The sequence below is a fragment of the Pseudorca crassidens genome, chromosome 12, assembly GCF_039906515.1.
Source record: "Pseudorca crassidens isolate mPseCra1 chromosome 12, mPseCra1.hap1, whole genome shotgun sequence".
NCBI lineage: Eukaryota > Metazoa > Chordata > Mammalia > Artiodactyla > Delphinidae > Pseudorca > Pseudorca crassidens.
The window spans coordinates 52,360,529-52,381,950 of record NC_090307.1 but is presented as its reverse complement, the minus strand read 5'-3'; the positions used below and the strand labels follow the sequence as shown (position 1 = coordinate 52,381,950).

Below are 21,422 nucleotides of genomic sequence, written 5' to 3'. Positions count from 1 at the left end.
TACAAACACGAGTTAGTGACCCTCGTAATTCCCCCCACCCCTAGTACATCATTATCCCCGTTTCACAGATGGGAAGACTAAGATTCAGACAGGTTAACCTGGCCAAGATGCACAGCAGCCTGGTAAACAGCAGAGCCCACACTTGATTCGTAGTCTTTCCATCAGCACCTTCCCTCTTTATTAGCTTTTAAAATTTTATTTGCGCTAAAACACACGTAACGTAAAATCTACCATCTTGACCGTTTTTAACTTTAGTCCAGTGGCATTACGTGCATTCACACTGTTGTGCAGCACCACCATCATCCATCTCTAGAACGCTCTTCATCTTGCAAAACTGAAACTGTCCCCATTCAACAATAACTCCCCATCCCCCCTCTCCCCAGCCCCTGGCAACCACCATTCCACTTTCTGTCTCTGAATTTGACTTCTCTAGAGAGTGGAATCAGACAGTATCTTTCTTTTTGTGTCTGGCTTATTTCACTTAGCATGATGTCTTCAAGTTTCATCCATGTTGTAGCATGTGCCAGAGCTTCCTTCCTTTCTAAGGCTGAATAATATTCCATTGTATGTATGTAACACAATTTTTTTTGTCCCTGCACCCATGGAAGGACACTTAGGTTGCCTCCACCTTTTGGCTATCGTGAATATGCTGCTGTGTTTAACTGCTAACCACTAAGATACATAGAGACTTGGAGAATGAGTCTTAAAGGAAGGCGCACCGCCATGGGCTGCCTGACACGCCCCAACCTGAGCAGACCAGCCAAGTACCAGGCGGCCCATCACCCACTGGAGAAGGCACCACCTCACTGGCAGGGGAAAGCGATGCACAAGGCCAAAACATCCCACAGGTTGGCCAATTGGAGAGTCACAGCTCCACGCTGGCACACCCAATGCCAGTGTGTTTCCCTGAGCCTTAGATTCTGGGGAAAACAAGGTTCTTCAAATCCAAACTGCTCAGTCCAGACTTCACTGCAGGATTCCCCACCTGGACGGAGCGTGCCCTGGGACTCCACTGGCGCACCCGCCAACCCCTGCCGACTTCTCCACTCGGTGGTTCTGAGGGCGGCTAGGGGTGAGCTGTGTTCCCTCCTGAGCTTACCACCCTAAGATTTTTGGAAATGTGAGGAGCATTTCTGGTTGTCATAACCATCTGTCTGGGGGACACTACTGACATTTAACATGTGGAGCCAGGGACAAGAGGCGCCCTGCCATGTGTGAGGCAGTCACCCACAACAAAGAGTTGTCCTGCATCGTGAATCACTTCCAAACGTCTCATTAAAACGTATCTTGTAAGCAAAAAACCTCATTATAATCATCTGGGCCTAAAACCTAATTACGTTTTGCAAATGAACACAAAGTAATTCTGCATGGTTTTTATACGCACCAGATTTTCCAGGAATGCAACTATTGAGTAGATTGAGGGAGACTGTATTTTTTTTTTATATTGGAACTTCCCCGAGAGTTGTTCACCATTTTGGAAAATCATGGCAATGCCACTCCTAGTAGGTTTTTTTTTTTTTTTTTGCTTTTACTTTTATTTGCTTTTTTTTTGCAGCATTTATTCCTGGGCCATAAGTTTCTGTTTCTTCAGTTTCTTCTGGGATATCTTTGTCTTCTGTGCAACCTCCTCTTCGGGTTTAGGAATCATCTGTTGTTTTTCAGGAAGGATCATCTTAGTGTGGCAGGGAGAGTTCCTGTATGGGTTGATCTGACCATGAGCTCTGTAAGTCCTGCGTGGCATCTTGGGTGCTTTGCTCACCTGGATATGCTTAATGACCAGAGAATCTACATCTAAGCCCTTAAGTTCAGCATTACTCTCTGCATTTTTGAGCATGTGCAGTAAAAGTTCAGCACTGTTTTTGGGCTACTGACCCTGTGTCCAGCCCCGCTCTTTGGCCTGGGCACACCTACCAACTCCACCATTGTAAACACAGACTGGCACACATTGCTTCTGTAAAGTCACATCCTTCAGATACGTGGTGGCTTTTCAGATATGCATACCCTGAATGGCCTGGGCAGTCTCACGAGTGCTCTTAAAGTGAACACGAAGATCTGAGCCTCTTGATTGGCATGATTCTGTGGGGTTTTCTGGGTCAAGTGAATAGTGAACCATTTTTAGAGATCACCTCAGACCGCTTATCCAAAAAGGACTCCTAGCATTTGAGTTGCAAAAAATATATATAACTTTATCAATTTTATTTGAATTGCCACATTCAAAGTCCACTTTAGAGGCAAGCCCCCTCCACAGGAGGGGTCTATGTCGCCACTCACTGCCGCCCCCCACCCCCGTCTTCTGATGTAGTCCTGCCCCAGCATTTACGTGTTGAAATACATCTTCTGTTTTTATACACTTCTATTCTTTTATTTCTTCTTTTACACCCAGGACATTATATTACTTTTATTTTTAAACATTTTTTGTGTTGGTCGATTATGTTAGACCACAAATCCTGATGCAAACCTCTTGGGGGCCAGATGTGTTTCAGAATTCAGAATTCTCCAGATTTTAAGTACTAAAAGTAGTGTGGTGCACCTACAATATGTTATATAACCCTTCAGCGGGGTCTAGAACAGCATCCTGTCATCAATCACACATATTTCTACAGCAAAACGTATATACGGACACATAAGAGTGCAATGAATTACGTCTACGTGTAGCTTCAGATCAGCTCAGGGCAGGTTTTGTTGACAAAATTTTAAAAACCGATTTAGGATTTTCGAAGCGTTTTGGATTCTGGATAAGCGATCGTGGCCCTCTGTTTCGTGTCTCTCACTGAGCAAGAATACAATGAAGGGGGTGGTTTAAGAACGAGGCGCTGGATCTGATAGGCTGCGAGCATCTCACAGTCAGTCTCTGGAGGGGTGTGTGAGGGTCCACCTGAGGGCCTCCCTTCCCAAAGCCTCCTCTGGCTTCAAGTGAATGGGGCCTGGTTACTCTCTTTCCTGTCTGTCAGCTTCTGGACCTTTCCCAATTCACTTTGTCAGACAGCCGCCAACACACGTGATGCCCCCATGGTAACTGACAACATCTGACGGCTGCTCCAAGCAGGGCAGATAGGTGTTTTGTGAGCTCCAATCCCTCTACTCTTATGCCCAAAGGTAAGCTGTTCTCTCTGCCTGAAATCCTGCTTTATCCCCCTTGTCCTCCAGGTGAGGGATTCCTTCTTTTTTTTTTTTTTTTTGCCGTACGCGGGCCTTTCACTGTTGTGGCCTTTCCCCTTGCGGAGCACCGGCTCCGGACGCGCAGGCCCAGCGGCCATGGCTCACGGGCCCAGCTGCTCTGTGGCATGTGGGATCTTCCCGGACCGGGGCACGAACCCGTGTCCCCTGCATCGGCAGGCGGACTCTCAACCACTGCGCCACCAGGGAAGCCCGAGGGATTCCTTCTTAAAGCCCCGGGTTAGGGACTTCCCTGACAGTCCAGTGGTTAAGGCTCCGTGCTTCCAATGCAGGGGGCACCAGTTCAATCCCTGGTGGGGGAACTAGGATCCCACATGCCCCATGGCATGGCCAAAAAAATAAAAAATGGAAAAGATAAAGCCCCAGGTTAAATGTCATCTATTTATGGGACTTCCCCAGTTTCCCAGTGGCATTTGTCACTCCCTCAGGCGAGATTCCCGTTAACTCTCGGTATGTTCATTCATTCCAGAACATACTTTTTTGGGTGCTTACTGTGTGCCAGGGACTGGGCTAGGCTGAAGAATGTGGACCCTATATGACCTTGGATTTCCAGGTCTCCCAAGGTCCTGAGCAGGGCACAAGACACTCACCAGCCTCTTGTCCTTGCCAGGGGAGCGGAGGTTCCCTCCAGCCCCTCTCCCAGAACAGTTCCGTTCCTGCAGAGACAGGAACTCCCTTTTGTAGGGCAGCTACTTAATGTGCCAAACACTCTGCAAAGTTCTGTTCTCTTCAGAAAGGGGCCACTTGTTGGTGTGCCCAGCAGACAAAGTCCCAGGATAAATGTGCTGCATCTTTCTAGAATTTTAATTTCACTCAAAGATTTGGGAGGGAGAGTTAATTAGTGTGAGGTAAGTAATGTAAAACATGATTTCTACATTAATCAATAGTGGATCTATAATAGCACGGAGCAGAATGCTAAATTAACACACGTTCTTAATTTATTATTTGAAGAGGTAATACATCTTCATAAAGCAAAATTTGAAAAGTATAAAAAAGTTTAGAATGAAAATTTACCCCTCTGTTCTCCAACCACCCAGCTTCACTCCCAGGAGGCAACCACTATGCCCAGATTCTTGGGAATCCTCCAAGAAATCATCTATACACAGTCCAAGTAAGTACCCATGTCTGTGGGTTGTTGTTGCTGTTTAGTATAATGAGCATAAAATACACACTGCCCTGCATCTTGCTGTTTTCAGATAACACTACATCTTGGAGACCTTTTCATAAATCATAGAGACTTATTTCATTCTTTCAACAGCTGCACAGTTTTTCATTGTATGGATGGGCCAGAATTTGTTCACCGGCTCTGTGATGATTATTTCCAGTATCTTCCTACTGCAAACAACACTACAACAAATATAACCCTGAATAGTCTTCATTTGTACATGTGTTAGTATATCTGTAGGAGAGATTCCTGGAAGTAGGTCACAGGGCATATTGCACCGTCCACTTGTCCTCTGAAGAGTGCTCCCAATCTACACTACATCAGAGTATCTGTTTCCTGATCCTTTAGCCAATGCACAACAGACAACACAGTGTTCTTAAACTTTCTGACCTTAGCCAGTCTGATGGGTGAAGACTTGTATCTCATTAGAGTTTTTATTTGCTTTTATTAAATTATGAAGGGGGTTGAGTATCTTTCTTTTCTTTTCTTCTTTTTTTTTTTAATGTTCAAAAACATTTGTATTTCTTCTTCTGGGAACTGTTTCTTCATATCATTTCTCCATGTTTCTACTGGATTGTTGGCTTTTTTTTCTTATCAAAGAAAGGAAGGGTCCCTTTTGCTATGTGAATTGCAAATATTTCCCTCCAGTATGTTTGTCTTTTGATTAGTTTGGTTCCCTCCGCTCCCCCCTCACCTCATTTGTTTTATACATATATATGGTAGCTAAGTTTACCTTTGCTTTTATAGCTCCTGGGTTTTAGATGATCTTTAGAAAAGCTTCTCCCCTATCTGAGGTGATTTAAGAAATATTCTCTCGGGCTTCCCTGGTGGCACAGTGGTTGAGAGTCCGTCTGCCGATGCAGGGGACGTGGGTTCGTGCCCCGGTCCGGGAAGATCCCACATGCCGCGGAGCGGCTGGGCCCGTGAGCCATGGCCGCTGAGCCTGCGCGTCCGGAGCCTGTGCTCCGCAACGGGAGAGGCCACAACAGTGAGAGGCCCGCGTACCGCAAAAAAAAAAAAAAAAGAAATATTCTCTCATTAATTCTTTCCACGAAAAGTTTATTAAGTCCTGTCTCTGTACCAAGCGCTGCTTTAGGAGATGGAGTTGCAGTGTTGAACGAGGCAGACCACGAGGACATGTTCTGAGTTCTTTTGCTAAGGTCTTTCGCACTTTTCCTAACTACTTTTACGATTTCATTTTTTCCATTTAAATCTTTCTTCCATCGGGAATTTAATATGCTGTAGACTGTGAGGGATCTTTTTTCTTCCCCAGCTGGCAACCCAGTCAATCCCGACATCACTAAATAATTTATCTTATCTTTACTAATTTGAGATGTCAGTTTTATCATATGCTAAATTCCCATAGCCAACACATTTTTATGCTAAAAACAAGACCTCAAATCAATGTCCTGCTTCCAGCTTCACCAAGAGACCCCTCAGGCTATCAGTATCCTTTTTATTTATTTATTTATTATTATTTTTTATTTTTTGGCTGCACCGCACGGCATGTGGGCTCTCAGTTCCCCCACCAGGGATCAAACCCGCGCCCCCTGCAGTGGAAGCGTGGAGTCTTACCCACTGGACCGCCAGGGCAGTCCCAGTCTCCTCTTTTTTTGCCTTTAGGAGCACTTGGTGGGAAGTCTGAATATCACCAATGTCTTTTTATCCTCTACTCTTCACAGTAGTAACCTCCAAGGTAGAGAGTGTATCTCCATTTCCCAAGCAAGGAAATTAGACCTAGAGATGTTACGGCCCACACACCATCCATCTGCCTCTGGGAGTGAATGCCTGTCAGTTGAGAAGTCCAAGGCCAGCTCCACACAAGCTGTGCTTTCAGTCTTTCTTTGTAAATTTGAAATGGAAACCCGGAGGGTCCAGGCTCTGTAGGTTATAAAGGTTGTAAACTGTCAGAGGCCACATTTCTTGCCCAGTGGACTAGAGGAACAGAATCTGCGGAGGGACATGATGGAGTCTGAACCAGGTACCAGAGAAAGTTAGGCGGCAAGAAGAGGCAGGCCCACATCCATGGTTCTCTGTGTGCCCGGGCTCCAGCTCTATTCCTGTTTCTGTGTTCCTTGAGACCTTCCTATATCTTTAGATAAATTCTCCTTAAGCTGCTTTCACCTGGGTTTCTGTCACCTACCATCAAAAGGATCCTAGAAAATGGCTGAAATGAGCCCAGTCCTGGAATGGTTTGTTTCCAACAGCTTCTCTCGCGTACATCACAAAAGGGGGCCAGGATGCTGTGTCAGCTCTGAATTGTGTCTCAGAGGGCAAATGGAATGTGTAGTTATGGCCAGTGTAGGGGCTCCAGAGACCAGAGTGCTCAGCCATCCACCATGTGAGCCCATCTGTAACCAGACTGGAGGGTTGTGACAGTACAAACACAAAGCCTACTTCTCTTTCCACCTGATTAAGGTGTTATTTAGAAAAATGAGACCTTCTTACTCCTTACTTTCCCCTGGGCCCCTGTGTGATGGTGTAGACCAGGAACTCATGCCAGAACGTAGCCAGCGTCTGACCCTCTCATCTGTTCTCCCCTCCCCCGGGTACTGTTGGTTCTTTCAGGAATTACAGCTGCACCCCAGGTTGGAAATCTGGAAGCCAGTTTCTCCTCAGTGCCTCATGCCCTTGACCATTCTTTTCCATTCTCACTGCCAATTCCAAGTGTTACCGCCTCGGGCCCAAATGGTTGTAATGGAGTCCTAACATTACTGACCCCATGCCTGTGCATGGCCTGAAATGCCCTATCTCACATGTGCACTAGAGTCCAAGTTCAAATATCACCTTCACTGTGGGGCCTCTCTGACCACCTAGGATTCAGCCTCTCCCTGTGACACAGACCTCTACCCTAAGATATTACAGAAGGAATTATCCAGGGATCAGTTGTGTGACCAGAAGCACGACCCCATGCTTAACTTTTTTGAGCCTCTGTTTCTTCATAGGTCACATAGGATAAATAGCGGGGCTTTGGTGAGAATTCAAACTAGAAGGTAGAAATGACCATTTCAGGGCTTGCTCATAAAAGGGAACTGACCCTTGTGTCCTTTGCTCTCTTTCTCCAATTTTCACAGCAGACTGTTAACTCTTTGAGGCCTGGGATCTTGCCTTACTGGGTGCCTTGCAGAGAGCGTGGCATAAAGCAGGAGCTCAATGCACGCTGAATGAATAAATACATAAATGGAAGAATGAAGAAAACCCTCTCCGATCTTAAGACTCTCTGTTCAACCCCATGTGCACCTTTGCCAAATTAATACTCCTTCAGTTTGGCTTTCGACACATGTGTCACTTATTGTTGAAAAATCATCTATGGGGACTTCCCTGGCGGTCCAGTGGTTAAGACTCCACGCTTCCACCGCAGGGGGCATGGGTTTGATCTCTGGTCTGGGAACTGAGATCCCACATGCTGAGTTGAGCAGCCAAAAACAAACAAACAAACCAGATGAAACTTAAAAAAAATAAAAAATAAAAATCACCTATGGCTCTCTAGTGCCCATAGGTTCAAATTCCTTCCTTCAGATTCAGGGCTCCTCATGGTTCTGGCCCTACATACTGTTTTTTTGGTGTTATTTCCCATTATTCACTGCTACAGTCCTTTTAATGTAGCTGTTCTGGGACGTCTAGTCATTGCCAGCCACTTCCAAAAAGTCCTTTCCTTTCTTATCCTGTCTTTGCACCTTCATTCATACTTGATTTCCTTACTAGAGGCATCTCCTTCTCTCTGCCTAGCCACCTCCTACTCATCAGGGGCAGAGAAAGCTAGTTGCTTCCTAATATCCCTAAAGAAATTGAAAAATGTTCCCCAATAATTCCACCATTTGACATTTGGACATAGTTTCTTCCAAGCTTTATTTCTATGTATTTAAAAAATATTTTAAAAAATATTCATTGGGAAGCGGTTTCTATAATGACCAGCACACACTTATTTCTACTTGCATAAACAAAAAGAAGCCAATAAAAATCCCCATAATCCTACTATCCTAGCCAGTGACTTAACCCTCTGGCCACATGTACGCTTTAGGCACATATCAGTATTTAAAACAACAATTCCATTCAGTTTTTTCACAAAGTTGAGATATTGTGACCTATCTAGTTTCTACTCTATTTTATTTGGTTAGCATTGTTTCAAAACACATTTTTCATGTCATGAAGAAAGCTTGGTAAACATAATTTTTTTTAAAATAGAAGCACAATATCCCATTGTTAGAGTAAACCATAATTTACTTAGTTTTTCCATTGCTCCACATTTAGGGTTTCTTTTTTCAACTTTCCTTTATTTTAAACAATGCTACGATGAATATTTTTGCGCATAAGTGTTTGACCTTGTTCCTCAATAGCTCCTTAGGATGACTGCAGTAACTACATTTCATGAGTGTTTGCCACGTACCAAGCATTAACTGCAATGTTACTGCACTGAATCCTCACAGTAATGCTACAAAAGGTAGATTATCATTCCCATTTCACAGGTGAGAAAACTGAAGCACAAAGGGTAACGTGCTCAATGTGCTCAAAACCATGAGAGTGTGACCAAAATTTAACCCGGCCAGTGTGACTCCCAAGCCCACGCTCTCAGGCGTGAACTTTTTTTTTTCGCGGTACGCGGGCCTCTCACCGTTGTGGCCTCTCCCGCTGCGGAGCACAGGCTCCGGACGCGCAGGCTCAGCGGCCATGGCTCACGGGCCAGCCGCTCCACGGCATGTGAGATCTTCCCGGACCGGGGCATGAACCCGCGCCCCCTGCATCGGCAGGCGGACTCCCAACCACCGCGCCACCAGGGAAGCCCTCAGGCGTGAACTTTTTAAGGCTCTTGATACATTTGCCAAATGACTTTCCAGAAAGGTTGTTCCAGTCTACACCAGCAATATAAGAGTGTCCATCACTCTTATTTATCCTTGTATTCAAGTGATTGGTAGGCATTTGCATTTCAGTTTCTCTGGGCTGTCTCTTCATGTGGTTTGCCCATCTATCAGTGAAGGTTACCACAGACCACTAATTAGCTCAGCTAAGCTTCCCAGTGGCAGGCAAAGTGGTGATGTTTCCCCCAGAATCTGGCCACATTCATCCCACTCTGGTGTGAGAGTGACCTAACAAACGCAAACACTATAAAATAACATTTTTATACTGGGAGACATAGAGCCTTCTAGGCCTGTCGATTTGTGCACAGTCTAGAGGAGCTTTCATCTGGAAGCCGGCGCCATATGTAATTTGCATGTTCAGGAAATTACATAATTACATAAGAAGTGCTTTCTTCTTTGTACGTGAGATGCTTATTCATGCGTATCAGTATAATTTCAAAAGAAATAAAACCAGGTTAATTTCAGAGAAAATCAAGAGTTTGCTACAATTGAAGTATAAAAGTAACACAATGAAGAAAATTCATTGATTTTTCTTTAAAATGCCAATATCATAAAAATTCTGCAATTGGATTTTGGGTGGCATTATGGGCATGAACAATCCCCTTTTGGAAGACTGAGGCCATCTCAGGGTAGCATCTGAAATGTATTCTTTTTTTTTTAAACCCAGTATATTTATTTACTTATTTATTTATTATAAATTTATTTATTTATTTTTGGTTGCGTTGGGTCTTCATTGCTGCTCGCGGGCTTTCTCTAGCTGCGGTGAGCAGGGGCTACTCCTCGTTGCGGTGCGCAGGCTTCTCCTTGCGGTGGCTTCTCTTGTTGAGGAGCACGGGCTCTAGGCATGCAGGCTTCAGTAGTTGTGGCACACGGGCTTAGTTGCTCTGCGGCATGTGGGATCTTCCCGGACCAGGGCTCGAACCCATGTCCCCTGCATTGGTAGGCGGATTCTTAACCATTGCTCCACCAGGGAAGCCCTGAAATGTATTTTTCTTAACACAGTTTTGACGCCACGTTTCTTCCAGGGCAGTTAACGCCTTGGGCAGTGGAACGGGACATCCCCTGCTCACCAGTCTGGCGTGCCTCTCTGGGGTCGCTCATATACTAGCATCAGCCACCATTCACGAGCACCCACTATGTGTTAGACAGCGGGAGGTGTTCTACACATGCCTTGGTTCTCATCTGTGCAGTAACCATGCGAGGTGAACAGGATTTGCTCCAGCCTTGAGATGAAGAAGCCGAGGTCCAGCAGTCACAGGTTAGTGGGAGAGCTCGGAATCTGAAAACCCGAACCTGGGCCCATTGGCTGCACCCCTCTGGCAGAGGGCTAGTGGAATGGGCCACTTAATATGAATGGCTATCCCTCCTCCTTCACAATTGGCTAGGCTGGATCCAAGGGAGAATTTTGGTGGATCAGAAGAGTAAATGCATTTCCACCACTGTTGTGGGGATCTACACACTAAAGACACTGTGACAGTGACAAAGGGTTACTGGCACTTGTCTCCCCAGACTGACAGCTATCAAAATCTATTCTTGCCCTGAGCTGTTGTCCTTGAAAAATTAGTAACACACACTTACATGACTGTTCATACAGTCCAATGGACATCTTCTATTGCCTCCTTTTCTCAGCTTCTCATACAAGTTATAAAATTCTGAAGGCCCTCCATTACGCTAGGCAGGTACTGTGGCCAAACGTCCTTCTTCCTCTTTCCTCCACGTAGTGTGAGGGGTCTGGAGACAGAACGATCCTGTTTGGGCGGATGACTTAACAATGTCAGGGGCTGCTGGTGCCAGTTACTGAGGGATGGGCAGGTCCTCAGACAGGAAAAGGAGACTTGGAGGATGGGATCATGGCTAGTAGCAGGAATGCCATTTCCTCTGGGCACCTTCTCCTGTGTAGGGAGAGGAGAGTGTCCTAGATGGCTGGTGCTAGGGGGCAAAAGTTGAAATAGCCCCTACTCTAGGAGGTATGCCAGGGGTTGGTTGACCCCTGTGCATATAGCTCTCTCTCTCTCTTTTAAAAATACCTGATATATTTTGGTGAAAATATTTCCATGCCTTTTTCTGCCATTAGCTTGAGGGCTCCAGGGTAGGATCATTGCTACTCACAGAACATAAGCCAGAACCGAGCATGGGATTAGCATTTAGGAAATATTGAGATGAGGACTCTAAGGAAGTCATATTCTGTAAGTTGCTCTATGTGGCTGTCTTACTCATTGAGTTTATTTCTTCGTTAAATATCCCTGAGCTTCTAGTCAAGTCACATTTAAATGTTGTATCGAGTCTCAGATGTCCTGGAGAATTAAGTAGGGAAATTAAGGTATCTATGCCAAACTGTAAAGGGGGAAACAATATCCCCCCCCCATCGATTTCCCTCCCCTTCTCCCAGGATAACAGAAATGATGATTAAGAGTCCCAACGGGAAGGTGAATTTCAGGGAGAACAGCTGGGGTGTTAACGACTGTCTCTTGGATATTCTCCATTTCTAGTCTTGGAAAATCTAACTTTCATTTGATTAAGGAAAGTAGCAGGTTTCTCATCGGCACTATGCCTATATTTTATGCCTATAAAAAGCAGGCAACAGCCTGCACTTTTAGGGAACATGCAATACAATAATCTGTTCTGAACTGGAGCTGACATCTGAAGCTTCTCATGGCCCTACCTGCCTGACAGTAGTGAAAACTACAAAAACCTAGAACCGAAAACATCCTGGCCTTTGTTAGGAGCACCTTCTATATTTTGCATTTTTCTAATAATAGCTACCTAAAGATACTCTGCTAGTTACATCATCATGCTGTCACTAATCCTCACAACTCTGCAAGGTAAAATATTACACTAAACCTACCTTTACAGACGAGGCAACAAACGCAAAAATTTTGTAATTTTCCCAAGCAGGAGGCCCCAAAGGTCATAAGCTTGTAAGGGCCTAAGCTGGCATCAGAACCCCTTGTTATTGCCACTTATGTCAGATGGCTTCTGATGTGACTGATATCCACTGTTTCCTCTAAGCTAATTTTCAGACTTCTTGGTCTGCGTAATTATTTTTTTTAAAGGATCAGTGATTACTTGCAGGTTCTTTTTTCTTTTTTTAATTGACTCCCATGTATGTCAGTCAAAACAGTTTGTGCATGCAATTACAGTTTTCAGAATGGGTGCTTGGAATGGAGCAATATGAAAAGAAATGGAAAAAAATCAAACCTTGGCAACTGGTTTAGTAAGAATTATACTTCTAAGCTTGCAATCCATGAGGAATTTGCAGAATTTCCTCTTCGCGAACTGAACTTCTTCCTTCCTTCATTTCCCAGGTCAGCTTAAATCCTGGCTCTTGCTTGAGGCCTCCCCTCAAATGAAAAGCTCCTTTTTCACACTATGATAATATGTATAGAGCGTCCCAGTCAGATTGCTCCCTTGATCACTTAATCAGAGTCTGCCTTACCATTTTACTGAAATGTGTCCTGAGCTTTTGGTTTTCACTACTTTCAGTGTCAAGGGCACAAGGGCTAAAAGGTTACACTTCTTTTTATCCCTTTTGTAGCAAGATGGTGCTGTGCACATAGAAGTTGCTCAGTAATACTTGATCCATGTATAAATAGGTGAAAAATAAGTGAATTTGGAAAAATTCAGGGAGTAAGTAGATTAGGATGGTATAGTAACAAACATTATAAAAAGTACTTTAAAGTTTATAAAATGCTTCTCAAGCAACCTCATTTGTACCTCAGAATAACCCAGACGAAACTGGCTTGGAGAGGTTAAGAAACTTACTCTTGAAACCCAGATCCCCTTCCTCCAAAGCTTGTTTTATTTCCATTATAGTTGACTCTTAATTATGAATATGAGATTAAATGTGGAGACAGCCCCCCATAAAACATCCTCACCAGCAGAGGGCGCAAGAATATGTATGGGTCTTGGAGTAAGATTTGCATACCGGCCCAGCCACTATTTTTTTTTAATATAAATTTATTTATTTATTTATTTTTGGCTGCGTTGGGTCTTCGTTGCTGTGTGTGGGTTTCCTCTAGTTGCGGCGAGGGGGGGCTACTCTTCGTTGCGGTGCGCAGGCTTCTCACTGCGGTGGCTTCTCTTGTTGTGGAGCACCAGTTCTAAGTCTGCCGGCCCAGTAGTCAGGGCTCGCGGGTTCTAGAGCGCAGGCTCAGTAGTTGTGGCGCACCGGCTTAGTTGCACCGCAGCATGTGGGATCTTCCCGGACCAGGGCTCGATCCCGTGTCCCCTGCATTGGCAGGTGGCTTCTTAACCACTGCGCCACCAGGGAAGCCCCTGGCCCAGCCACTTTAAGAGCTAGTGACCTTGGGCAAATCATTTTATTTTTCTGAGCCTCATCTGTAAACTAATGATGATAATCTCCCCTCACCCCAGCACTGCAGAGTAGTCATCAGGATTAGAAATCTTCTGTGGCTAGAACATAGTAGGTGAACTGTAAATTGTATCTCTCCTGATCCCCGTAAGAAGATCACAGGAGCGGTTTGGAGGTTAAATCGATACTAATTCTTGTTTGATGTTTTAATAAATAGTTGAAATTAGTTTGCATATTTGACCCTTACAATAGCTTAAATGGGCAAAGAAATAAATATTGATGAAAAAATTTTAATACCCAACGCTGGCAAGAGTGAGGAAACCAACTGGAACAACTTTTCTGGATAGAAAGCCTTAAAAATATGGTATGTCCTTTGCCCCCAAATCCATTTAACCTAAGAAAATAATATTGGATGGTAGCAAGATTTAGCAAAACAAAGGATGTCATCATCACTCTTTATAACAGCATAAGAGGAAACAACCTAAATGTTCAATGTAGGGCACAGGCTTAATAATTATAGTTTCTCCATCAAACTGAACACCGTGCAGTCATTAAAATGATGCTATAGAAGAATATTCTAAAAGGAAGGATGATCGCAACACAGCAAGCAAAGATCGCAAGACACAAACAGCCCCCTTTAACTTTTGTTTAAAAATATACACAGGACAGAAATCAAAATTTCCATAGGAGATGCGATTGTTAGTGAAGCTTTATATTTTTCCTACTTCTCTTTGCTTACCTTATTCTTTAAATGTTCTGCTATAAACATGTATCACTTTTTTGATAAAAATAGTTTTTTCTTTTACATGTGCAGAGTTGTTTTTTTTAAACACTGCCTGTCAGCACAACCAGACCAGTGGTCAAGTAAATTAAGTTAGTTGTAATAAAGTAACTTGGAAGTTTCAAGTCGTTGGTTGAAGAGAGTAATTAAAATCCTAATGAAATTACACAGCACTGGTCGCTTGGCTGCAGTAAGGCTGCTCTAAATATAGACACTGGGTTCCACTTTCTCAAAAGGCCTAAAAATGGCATAACATAAAAAATGAACAATTGTTCATGTAAAGGGCCATGTGCCATGTTTGTCCTAAACCACTGTAACCCGAACTCACCCATATCTCATCCTCCAGGCTGGTTGCATGTCTCTGGAAGGGTGTATTTGCTCTACATTACTCAATTTACTTTCTTGAACTTGAAATGGAGTGGAATTTCAATGTACAGTTACCCATTAGCTCCAAGGCTAAATTTAAACCTTTAATTAAATTAATCCCTTGATCTTAAACACATTTCTTCTCCCTCAGGAAAGTGTAGAGGGTTTCTTAGATGTCACAGAACTCAAGTCAGTGTGACAATTGTTCCTACTGCACTTGGTAAGTCACCTGAACCGCACTGGGAAATCTGCAGGCGTTTTCGGATGGCTCATGGTAACCACCCCCCACTCCAACCCCCCCAGGACAGGCGTTTGTTGGGCGTGAGGTTGGGGTACAGAATTCTGCCACCCCTCGCAGATCCAGAGCTGCAGCTTGGACAGGTACTCATCTTTACATAAGACATTGCAGGTGCCAGACGGATGTTTACGAAATAAATGACAGAAAGTAGCTGTGCATTTTGTTCCCAGTTTATATGGGAGGAAAAGAGATCATAACCCACAAAAATTTGCAAGGTGACAAGGGGAAAAGGTTGTGAGGCCATCTTAGCTTACCTTGTTCTTCATGGAAAACGGAGCACGTTTCTGGGTCGAAGTAAAAATTTATGTTGGCCTTTGCTAAGAAAGAGATGAAAAGTGACAGCACCATCAAATGGAGATGTGTCAATTAGTCTGGCCACACGTTTGATGTTCGCTCCTGGGTTCTTACGCACCCTCGGGTATGCATTTAAATCAGGGGCTGCATCCTCAGTCTGCGAATGAATGAGACACAAACTCAACGGTTAGCGACAGCTTTATGGTGGGACTGTCCACATAAGGAGTGTGTAACTATTAATAAGGATGTATTTTTCCGGGCCCAACAGCAGCGCGGGATCCAGTTAACAAGCTCGCGGGCCAAATCTCCGCGTCGCTCCAATTAATTGTCCCGCAGACCCACAACTCTCCCGGGACCACATTTTCACGCCGTGACTCATGGGGTTCTGCTCGCGCCCCCAATTCCCAGTCCAAGCGCTACGAGGAAACGTGCTACCTCCCTCACCTGGGCGCGCGCCCTGGGAGCCACCAACTCTCCACGCAGTCGGCTCGGACTACCTGGACCGCCCGGCCGGTCCCTCGCCCCGCCACCCGCTTGGCTTTCCCTTCCTCCTCCTCCTCCTCCTCCTCCGGCCCCCCGCCTCCGGCCGCCGGCCTCCGCGGCTGCCGCCTGCGGCTTTGTTTTCCTCCCAGGTTTCATTCCCCACACGTGATACAGTGTTTTTGCAAAGAGCGCTTCGGAGCGCGAGCGCGGGGCGCGCGCACCTATAAATACGGACACCGGGGCCCGAGAGTCGGAGACCGCGGGGTCTGAGAGGGCCCGGGACCGAACCCCCAGGCTGCTGGCGGGCGGGCAGACGGCCAGCGAGCCAGCGAGCCGCGCGCGTGGGCCGGAGCGGCAGCGCCCCCCGCCCGAGCACCGAGGGGCAAGCATGGCCCGCCCGCTGGGGGGCCGGGCCGCCGCGCACGCCGCCCGCGCCCCGCGCCCTGCCCAGCCCGGGTCACCGGCGCTCGCGCCCGCCGCTTAGCACTCGGGCGCCGCTCGCTTCTCGGGGCATCGCGGAAATATCGCCGCAGACGGACACAATGGCGGCGACTGCCGCCACCACGGCCGCCACCGCCGGCAAGGCCGTCCGCAGCAGCAGCAGCAGCGCCGGCACCGTCGCCGCGGGCACCAGAAGATTGCAGCAGCCGCCACAGCAGCAGCCTCAGCCCGCGGCCGCCGCGCCGGCCCAGCCGCCGCCGCCGCAGCCGCCGCTGCCGCCGCCCGAGCCCCCCAGGAAGACGCGCATGGACCCGCGGCGCCGCCAGGCTGCCCTCTCCTTCCTCACCAACATCTCGCTGGACGGACGGCCGCCGCTGCAGGACGAGGAGTGGGCCGGCGGCGAGGAGAGCGGTGCGGCCAAGCCGGGCGCAGGCAGCGCCTGCGGCGCGAGGACGCGGCTCAGCCTGCTCGCCGCCGCCGAGCGGGGCGGTTGCGGCGCGCTCGCCGCGGCGGGCACGGCGGCGGCGTTGGCAGCTGGATCGGGCCCCTGCCATCCGCCGCCCTCGCCGCTGCCGCCCCTGGTCCCCGGCGGCCACGCGACCGTGCTCGGCCCTGGGGCGGCCCGAGGGTTCGCGAGCCCCCTGGGCGCGGGCCGGGCATCGGGGGAGCAATTGCAGCCGCCCCGGCCCGCGCCTCTCGCCGCCTGCGTTCAGCCGCAGCTGCCCGACGGGCCCGGGGGCGCCGGGCAGGAGGAGTTGGAGGAAGACGATGCCTTTACCAGCGTGCACGTGCCGGCGGCCGCCTTCTTGGGCTCCGGGACCCCCGGGAGTGGGAGCGGTAGTCGTGGCCGCCTCAACTCTTTCACTCAGGGAATCCTGCCGATCGCCTTCTCCAGGCAGACCTCGCAGAACTACTGTTCCCTGGAGCAGCCGGGCCAGGGGGTCAGCACCAGCGCCTTCGAGCAGCTGCAGAGGTCCCGGTGAGTATCCAGGACGCCACGCGCGCCTTACCTCGCGTCCCTCCCGGCCCGCTCTCTGCTGCGGGACTCGGTCGCTCCCAATTCCCGCGCCCTGCCGGATCTCTGGGCTTCTGGCGCGAATTCCAAACCACGAGGGCACGCGGAAGAGAGAAAGTCTCTAGGGAGCGTGTGTGTGTTCACACGTGTGTGCACGAGCCCGGCACTCACAGAGCAGAAGCACCATGCTCATGCAGTGGGTCCCGAGTTAGGGCTTGCGGGAGCCCACTGAAAAGCGGCACCAAAACCTCCCACTGCAAGGAGGAGATCACGAGCTTCCAGAAACCCGGTCCGGACCCGGAGAAGCACTCTCCTTGCGCCAGGCAAGACTAGGCGGGGCGCAGAGTTGAGCCGTGGGTCCGGCCGGCGGCTAAGCGGCGCGTGTGAGCCGAACTTGTCGCAGACACGCCGTGAATCCCTCCTGAGAAGTTCTGCCTGCGCTCGAAGTATTCCAGTGTCCCAGGAGAACTTGGCGTTTTCCTTTTGCTTTTCTAAGAAAAGGGAAGTCCTTATGTTCCCTTGAACCAGGCCTTGGTGGTGGGGGACAGGGAGAAAATAGGGCTTGAGGATCCTTTTTTCCGTTCCAAGGTGAATTTGCTGAAATTAGTGGAAAGGTGGTTGTGTTCGCTTGCTTAAGTCATCTGCGGGTATCAAGCATCTTAGCAAAACCGTGAAATGTTGGACACTTGCTTATTCAGGAAATGGCTAGAGCTTGTCACTTATGTTCCAGGGACAGTCGGGGAGCTAGGTCTGCATCAGGCAGTGGGACTGGAGGTTGGGAGAGAACAGGAGTGGGGAGCCCCAAGGAAGTGCAGACCTGTTCCCTGGGAGGCTTGTTACTTAGGAAGGCCTCTTAGGCTCCTTGTGGCTCAGTTATTTTAACTTCCTGGGGCTTCAGTTTCCCCTTCTGGAATGGGACCTTGCCAACATGTTGCAGGCCTCAAGGTGAGAAGGGGGAACCTTTCCTGTTACAGCCTCTCTCCTGTAATGCTCATCTGAACACTTAGGCTTTTTCTGGCCTAAGTAAGAAGGTGGCCTGTTGGAAAACTTAACTTCCTCCCGCAGTGGACAGATGGGAGAGAACAAGGCAGGCTCCTGCAGAATTTTGTTCTGAGTCTGTTTCTTCCCAAGTGGTGAAATCATGACCCTGCTTGGTTTGTAGCATCCTAGCTGAGCGCACATGGGCTGCGGGCAGGGGTGTGGAGCGGTCGAATAGCTTTGTGACTGCACGGATGATTAGTGACGCTGGGCACAGGTGACAGCCTGGGCCTGGCATTTCTTGTCAGAGCACGCCTCTCCCCGTTATTGGGCCAGTGCACAGGAGGGGAGGGGAATCCCTTCCGTTCTGGGTGAGTGGTTTGGACTCAGCAGTTTCTGGGCAGCTTGACATCACGCACTGTCTCTTAATGACTGTATAGTTTGAGCGTGAGCCCAGCTTGTCCAGCGGGTCAGGACAGGAGTTGTAATAAACATACATGTTATTCTAAGCCAGTGTGCAAGATTGCCCTGTGTCTCGTAGTAGACAGATGTGTTCCCATGCTCAAAACATCTAGAAACGAAATAACTTCACACTTTGTCTCCAAGAATCTCATTTCAGAGGACACGGAGGATCTTGTGTGTTGATATTTCTGATCCAAAAAACAGCCAGATTTAATCTCTGAACCTATAAATATGAACCCCTTGGGTGTTTTATTGATCTCCCCCCCAACACACGCATTAAGATGATTAGTCAGTATAAGATGCTTCCTTAACCTGACAGCCACATTCATCTTACTACTTCGGAATTATCCATATCCAGCAACTTGACGGGCATTTAAAAAATTACATCTGTCAACAGAAATAGTGTCAAATTTAATGTGCAGAGAGGAAGTAAATGGGTAAAACAGAGATTTAAGAAAGGCCGTGAAGAGCTAGCATGGCCACTACTCATGGAGTGGCCAGGAACTTGGAATCTCCTAGGATACTTTGTTTCCTACACTGACCTGCTTGCAAGAATTTTGTCAGAAGTGTGGTGCTTTTGTGATCACTAGAGAGTACTTTCACCTGCCTAGACGAATTGTGATGTGGAGTACAGACTCATTTGAATAAGGCCCAGGCCAACTTAAAGAATGTCATTTGTTTTCCCGGTATGCCTCCCTTTAAGAAGTTCTCCTAGCCTGGTGGTTCCATATACTACTTCACAGATGTTCTCCTGCGGTGTTGTTTTTAAATCATATTATGCTTTCCTTGGATTTGTTGCTTGCAATTTAAAGAATTCCAAACAACCTTCCTGCTCAAAAGTGAGTTCTTGGACCTTCAGAGCTCTTACAAATGCAAACCCTCAGGCCCTACTCTGGACTATTTGAGCGCAAATTTGCATTTTAACAAGATCCCCAGATGATTCACATACAAGTGAAAGTTTGGAAAGCACTGCCGTAGTTCATTGAAATCTGCCTTTTTTTTTTTTCATGAATTTGGGATTTCATATACCCGGTTTGGTATGGGTATATAAAAATCAGAATCTCCTGATCTGAAATCTTGAAACCCTTTCTTTTTTGCTGCTTCCATCTGGACACTTGTAAAACTAATCACAATTATTACTTGTACTTCCAGATCTTGAAATATGACAGGAAAATTTCTGTGCCCAGACCTTGGCGCAGATGTGGCCATGGATTGATGACTCCATCTCTGTGCTCTCGGCTGGATAGTTAACATTTATCCCAGTGAATCCTCACAGCCACCCTGTGTGTAGATTCTTTCTCAGGTGTTGGCCAGGACCTTTGAGATCCCAGCCTGGTGTCTTTCCTCCGCCACTGCGCGGTATCACTGTGCCTTGCGTGCAGTAGGCCCCAGGAGAATTTTGGAGCTGTTGGCTGTAAATGTTTGTCCGGGATACAGCAGGCCAGTCGTGCTGGTATGATTCTGTACTCCCTTTCCTAGTCCTCACGTTCAGCCTTGCTACTTAACCAGTCTCCACGGAAGTGTATAGCGAACTTAGGACCACGGACCTCGTGCATGGGGCTCCGGGCCTGCCTGGAGTTTGTGCTGGGGTTTCCTCTATGGCTAGGTGTCAGAGCTGGGAAACCAAAAGGATGCCTTCTAGCTTGACATTCTGTTGTGTTCTCTGCCCGAGGAAGGTGTTAATAGGTGAAGGGGAGTGTACATGTATACGGTGTGTTTTAAGGCTTTCTTTCACTTTAAAAATTTCACCTCAGGTAGCAGCTGGCAGCGGGTTACTCCACTTCGTAGAGCTCCTGAATTGCAGAATGGAGCCCAGGTGAACAGACGTGCACCATCGGCCCTGATGAGAGGGGCCCACGGGGACCAGGGGATTAATTTAAAACGTGAGGGTTTTGCTTCTTAGAACACCCGTGTTAGCGTGTGCCTTGTGGAGACTCGGGTCTTCAGTGGAAAGAGAGCGTGTGGTGCAGAAGAGTCCCAAGCCTGGGGTTCGAATCGTGGTGCACGGCCTTGGGCAGTAAGTCAGCCCTTCCGGAGAGCCCCGGCCTGTGTTCCAGACCCTTTCAAGTGCAGACTGAGCTTACATTTACTATCGGGGTTGGGCGGGTGGCGGGGAGGCGACTGTGCGACTGTGCGGGTGCTAAGTGCTGTATGTATTATGTATGTAAATGAGCTTAGAGTCACCTGGGGATCTTGAGAAAAGGCAGATTCTGATCCTGCGGGTCTGGGGGTCCCAAGTCTGCATAGTTAACTAGCTTCCTGGGAGGCAAATGGGCCGCACCTTGAAAAAGACTTTACTGGTATTATGATTGTTCCTACTCTAAGGACCAGGAAACCAGGGCTCAGAGAGATTAAGTAACCTGCTCGAGGTCACTTGCCCCTTGGGGCAGAGCTCAGGCTCACACCTGACTGCTCTGGAGCTTCTAACCAGCCCTCCCTCTGCAGGGCCCCTCCTGGGGTGAGACCTGGACTGGTGCTGGGTCTGTGGTGTCCTCTTTACTGAAAAGAAAAACGTGAGCTCAATATGGGATCGCCGCCAAGAGCAAGAGCGGGGGGATGGACTTCTCTCCCCACTTTGTCACCTCCCTGCTTTGTGACTTCAGGCAAGTCACCACACTGTGTTCCAGCTGGAAGCCACCTGACCCTTCTGGATTTTAGAAGTCAGGAAAGGACTTTGACCTCCTCTGCGGTAAGCCAACCCAAGTTATCGTTGAGCCATCTTTCCAGCAGCATGCATTGTGGAAGCCAAAACTGCAGTCCCGGGCCAGGCCACGCCCTGGTCAGGATGCTCACC

The 21,422-nt window shown here is 47.7% G+C and overlaps 1 protein-coding gene and 1 long non-coding RNA gene across 13 annotated transcripts in view; one reads left to right on the top strand and one right to left on the bottom strand.

The window, feature by feature from the left end:
• Window positions 1–17,462, bottom strand: part of LOC137203415 (uncharacterized) — a 685,692-nt gene extending 668,230 nt beyond the window's left edge. For 9 of the 12 annotated variants that reach the window (XR_010933088.1, XR_010933087.1, XR_010933092.1 and 6 more), the window contains exons 1-2: window positions 16,520–16,654; window positions 15,210–15,406 (exon numbers count right to left, since the gene is read on the bottom strand). This is a non-coding gene — a long non-coding RNA (uncharacterized lncRNA). Of the gene's footprint in view, window positions 1–15,209; window positions 15,407–15,693; window positions 15,762–15,953; window positions 16,077–16,519; window positions 16,655–17,183 lie in introns of those variants that run through there. The other 3 variants (XR_010933093.1, XR_010933096.1, XR_010933094.1) reach the window with 3 other exon arrangements.
• CABLES1 (Cdk5 and Abl enzyme substrate 1) overlaps window positions 16,167–21,422 on the top strand; it is a 105,560-nt gene continuing 100,304 nt past the window's right edge. The window contains exon 1 of the mRNA XM_067699532.1: window positions 16,167–17,152. Coding sequence (XP_067555633.1) covers window positions 16,275–17,152 — 878 coding nt within the window. The 5' untranslated portion in view covers window positions 16,167–16,274. The remainder of the gene's footprint in view (window positions 17,153–21,422) is intronic.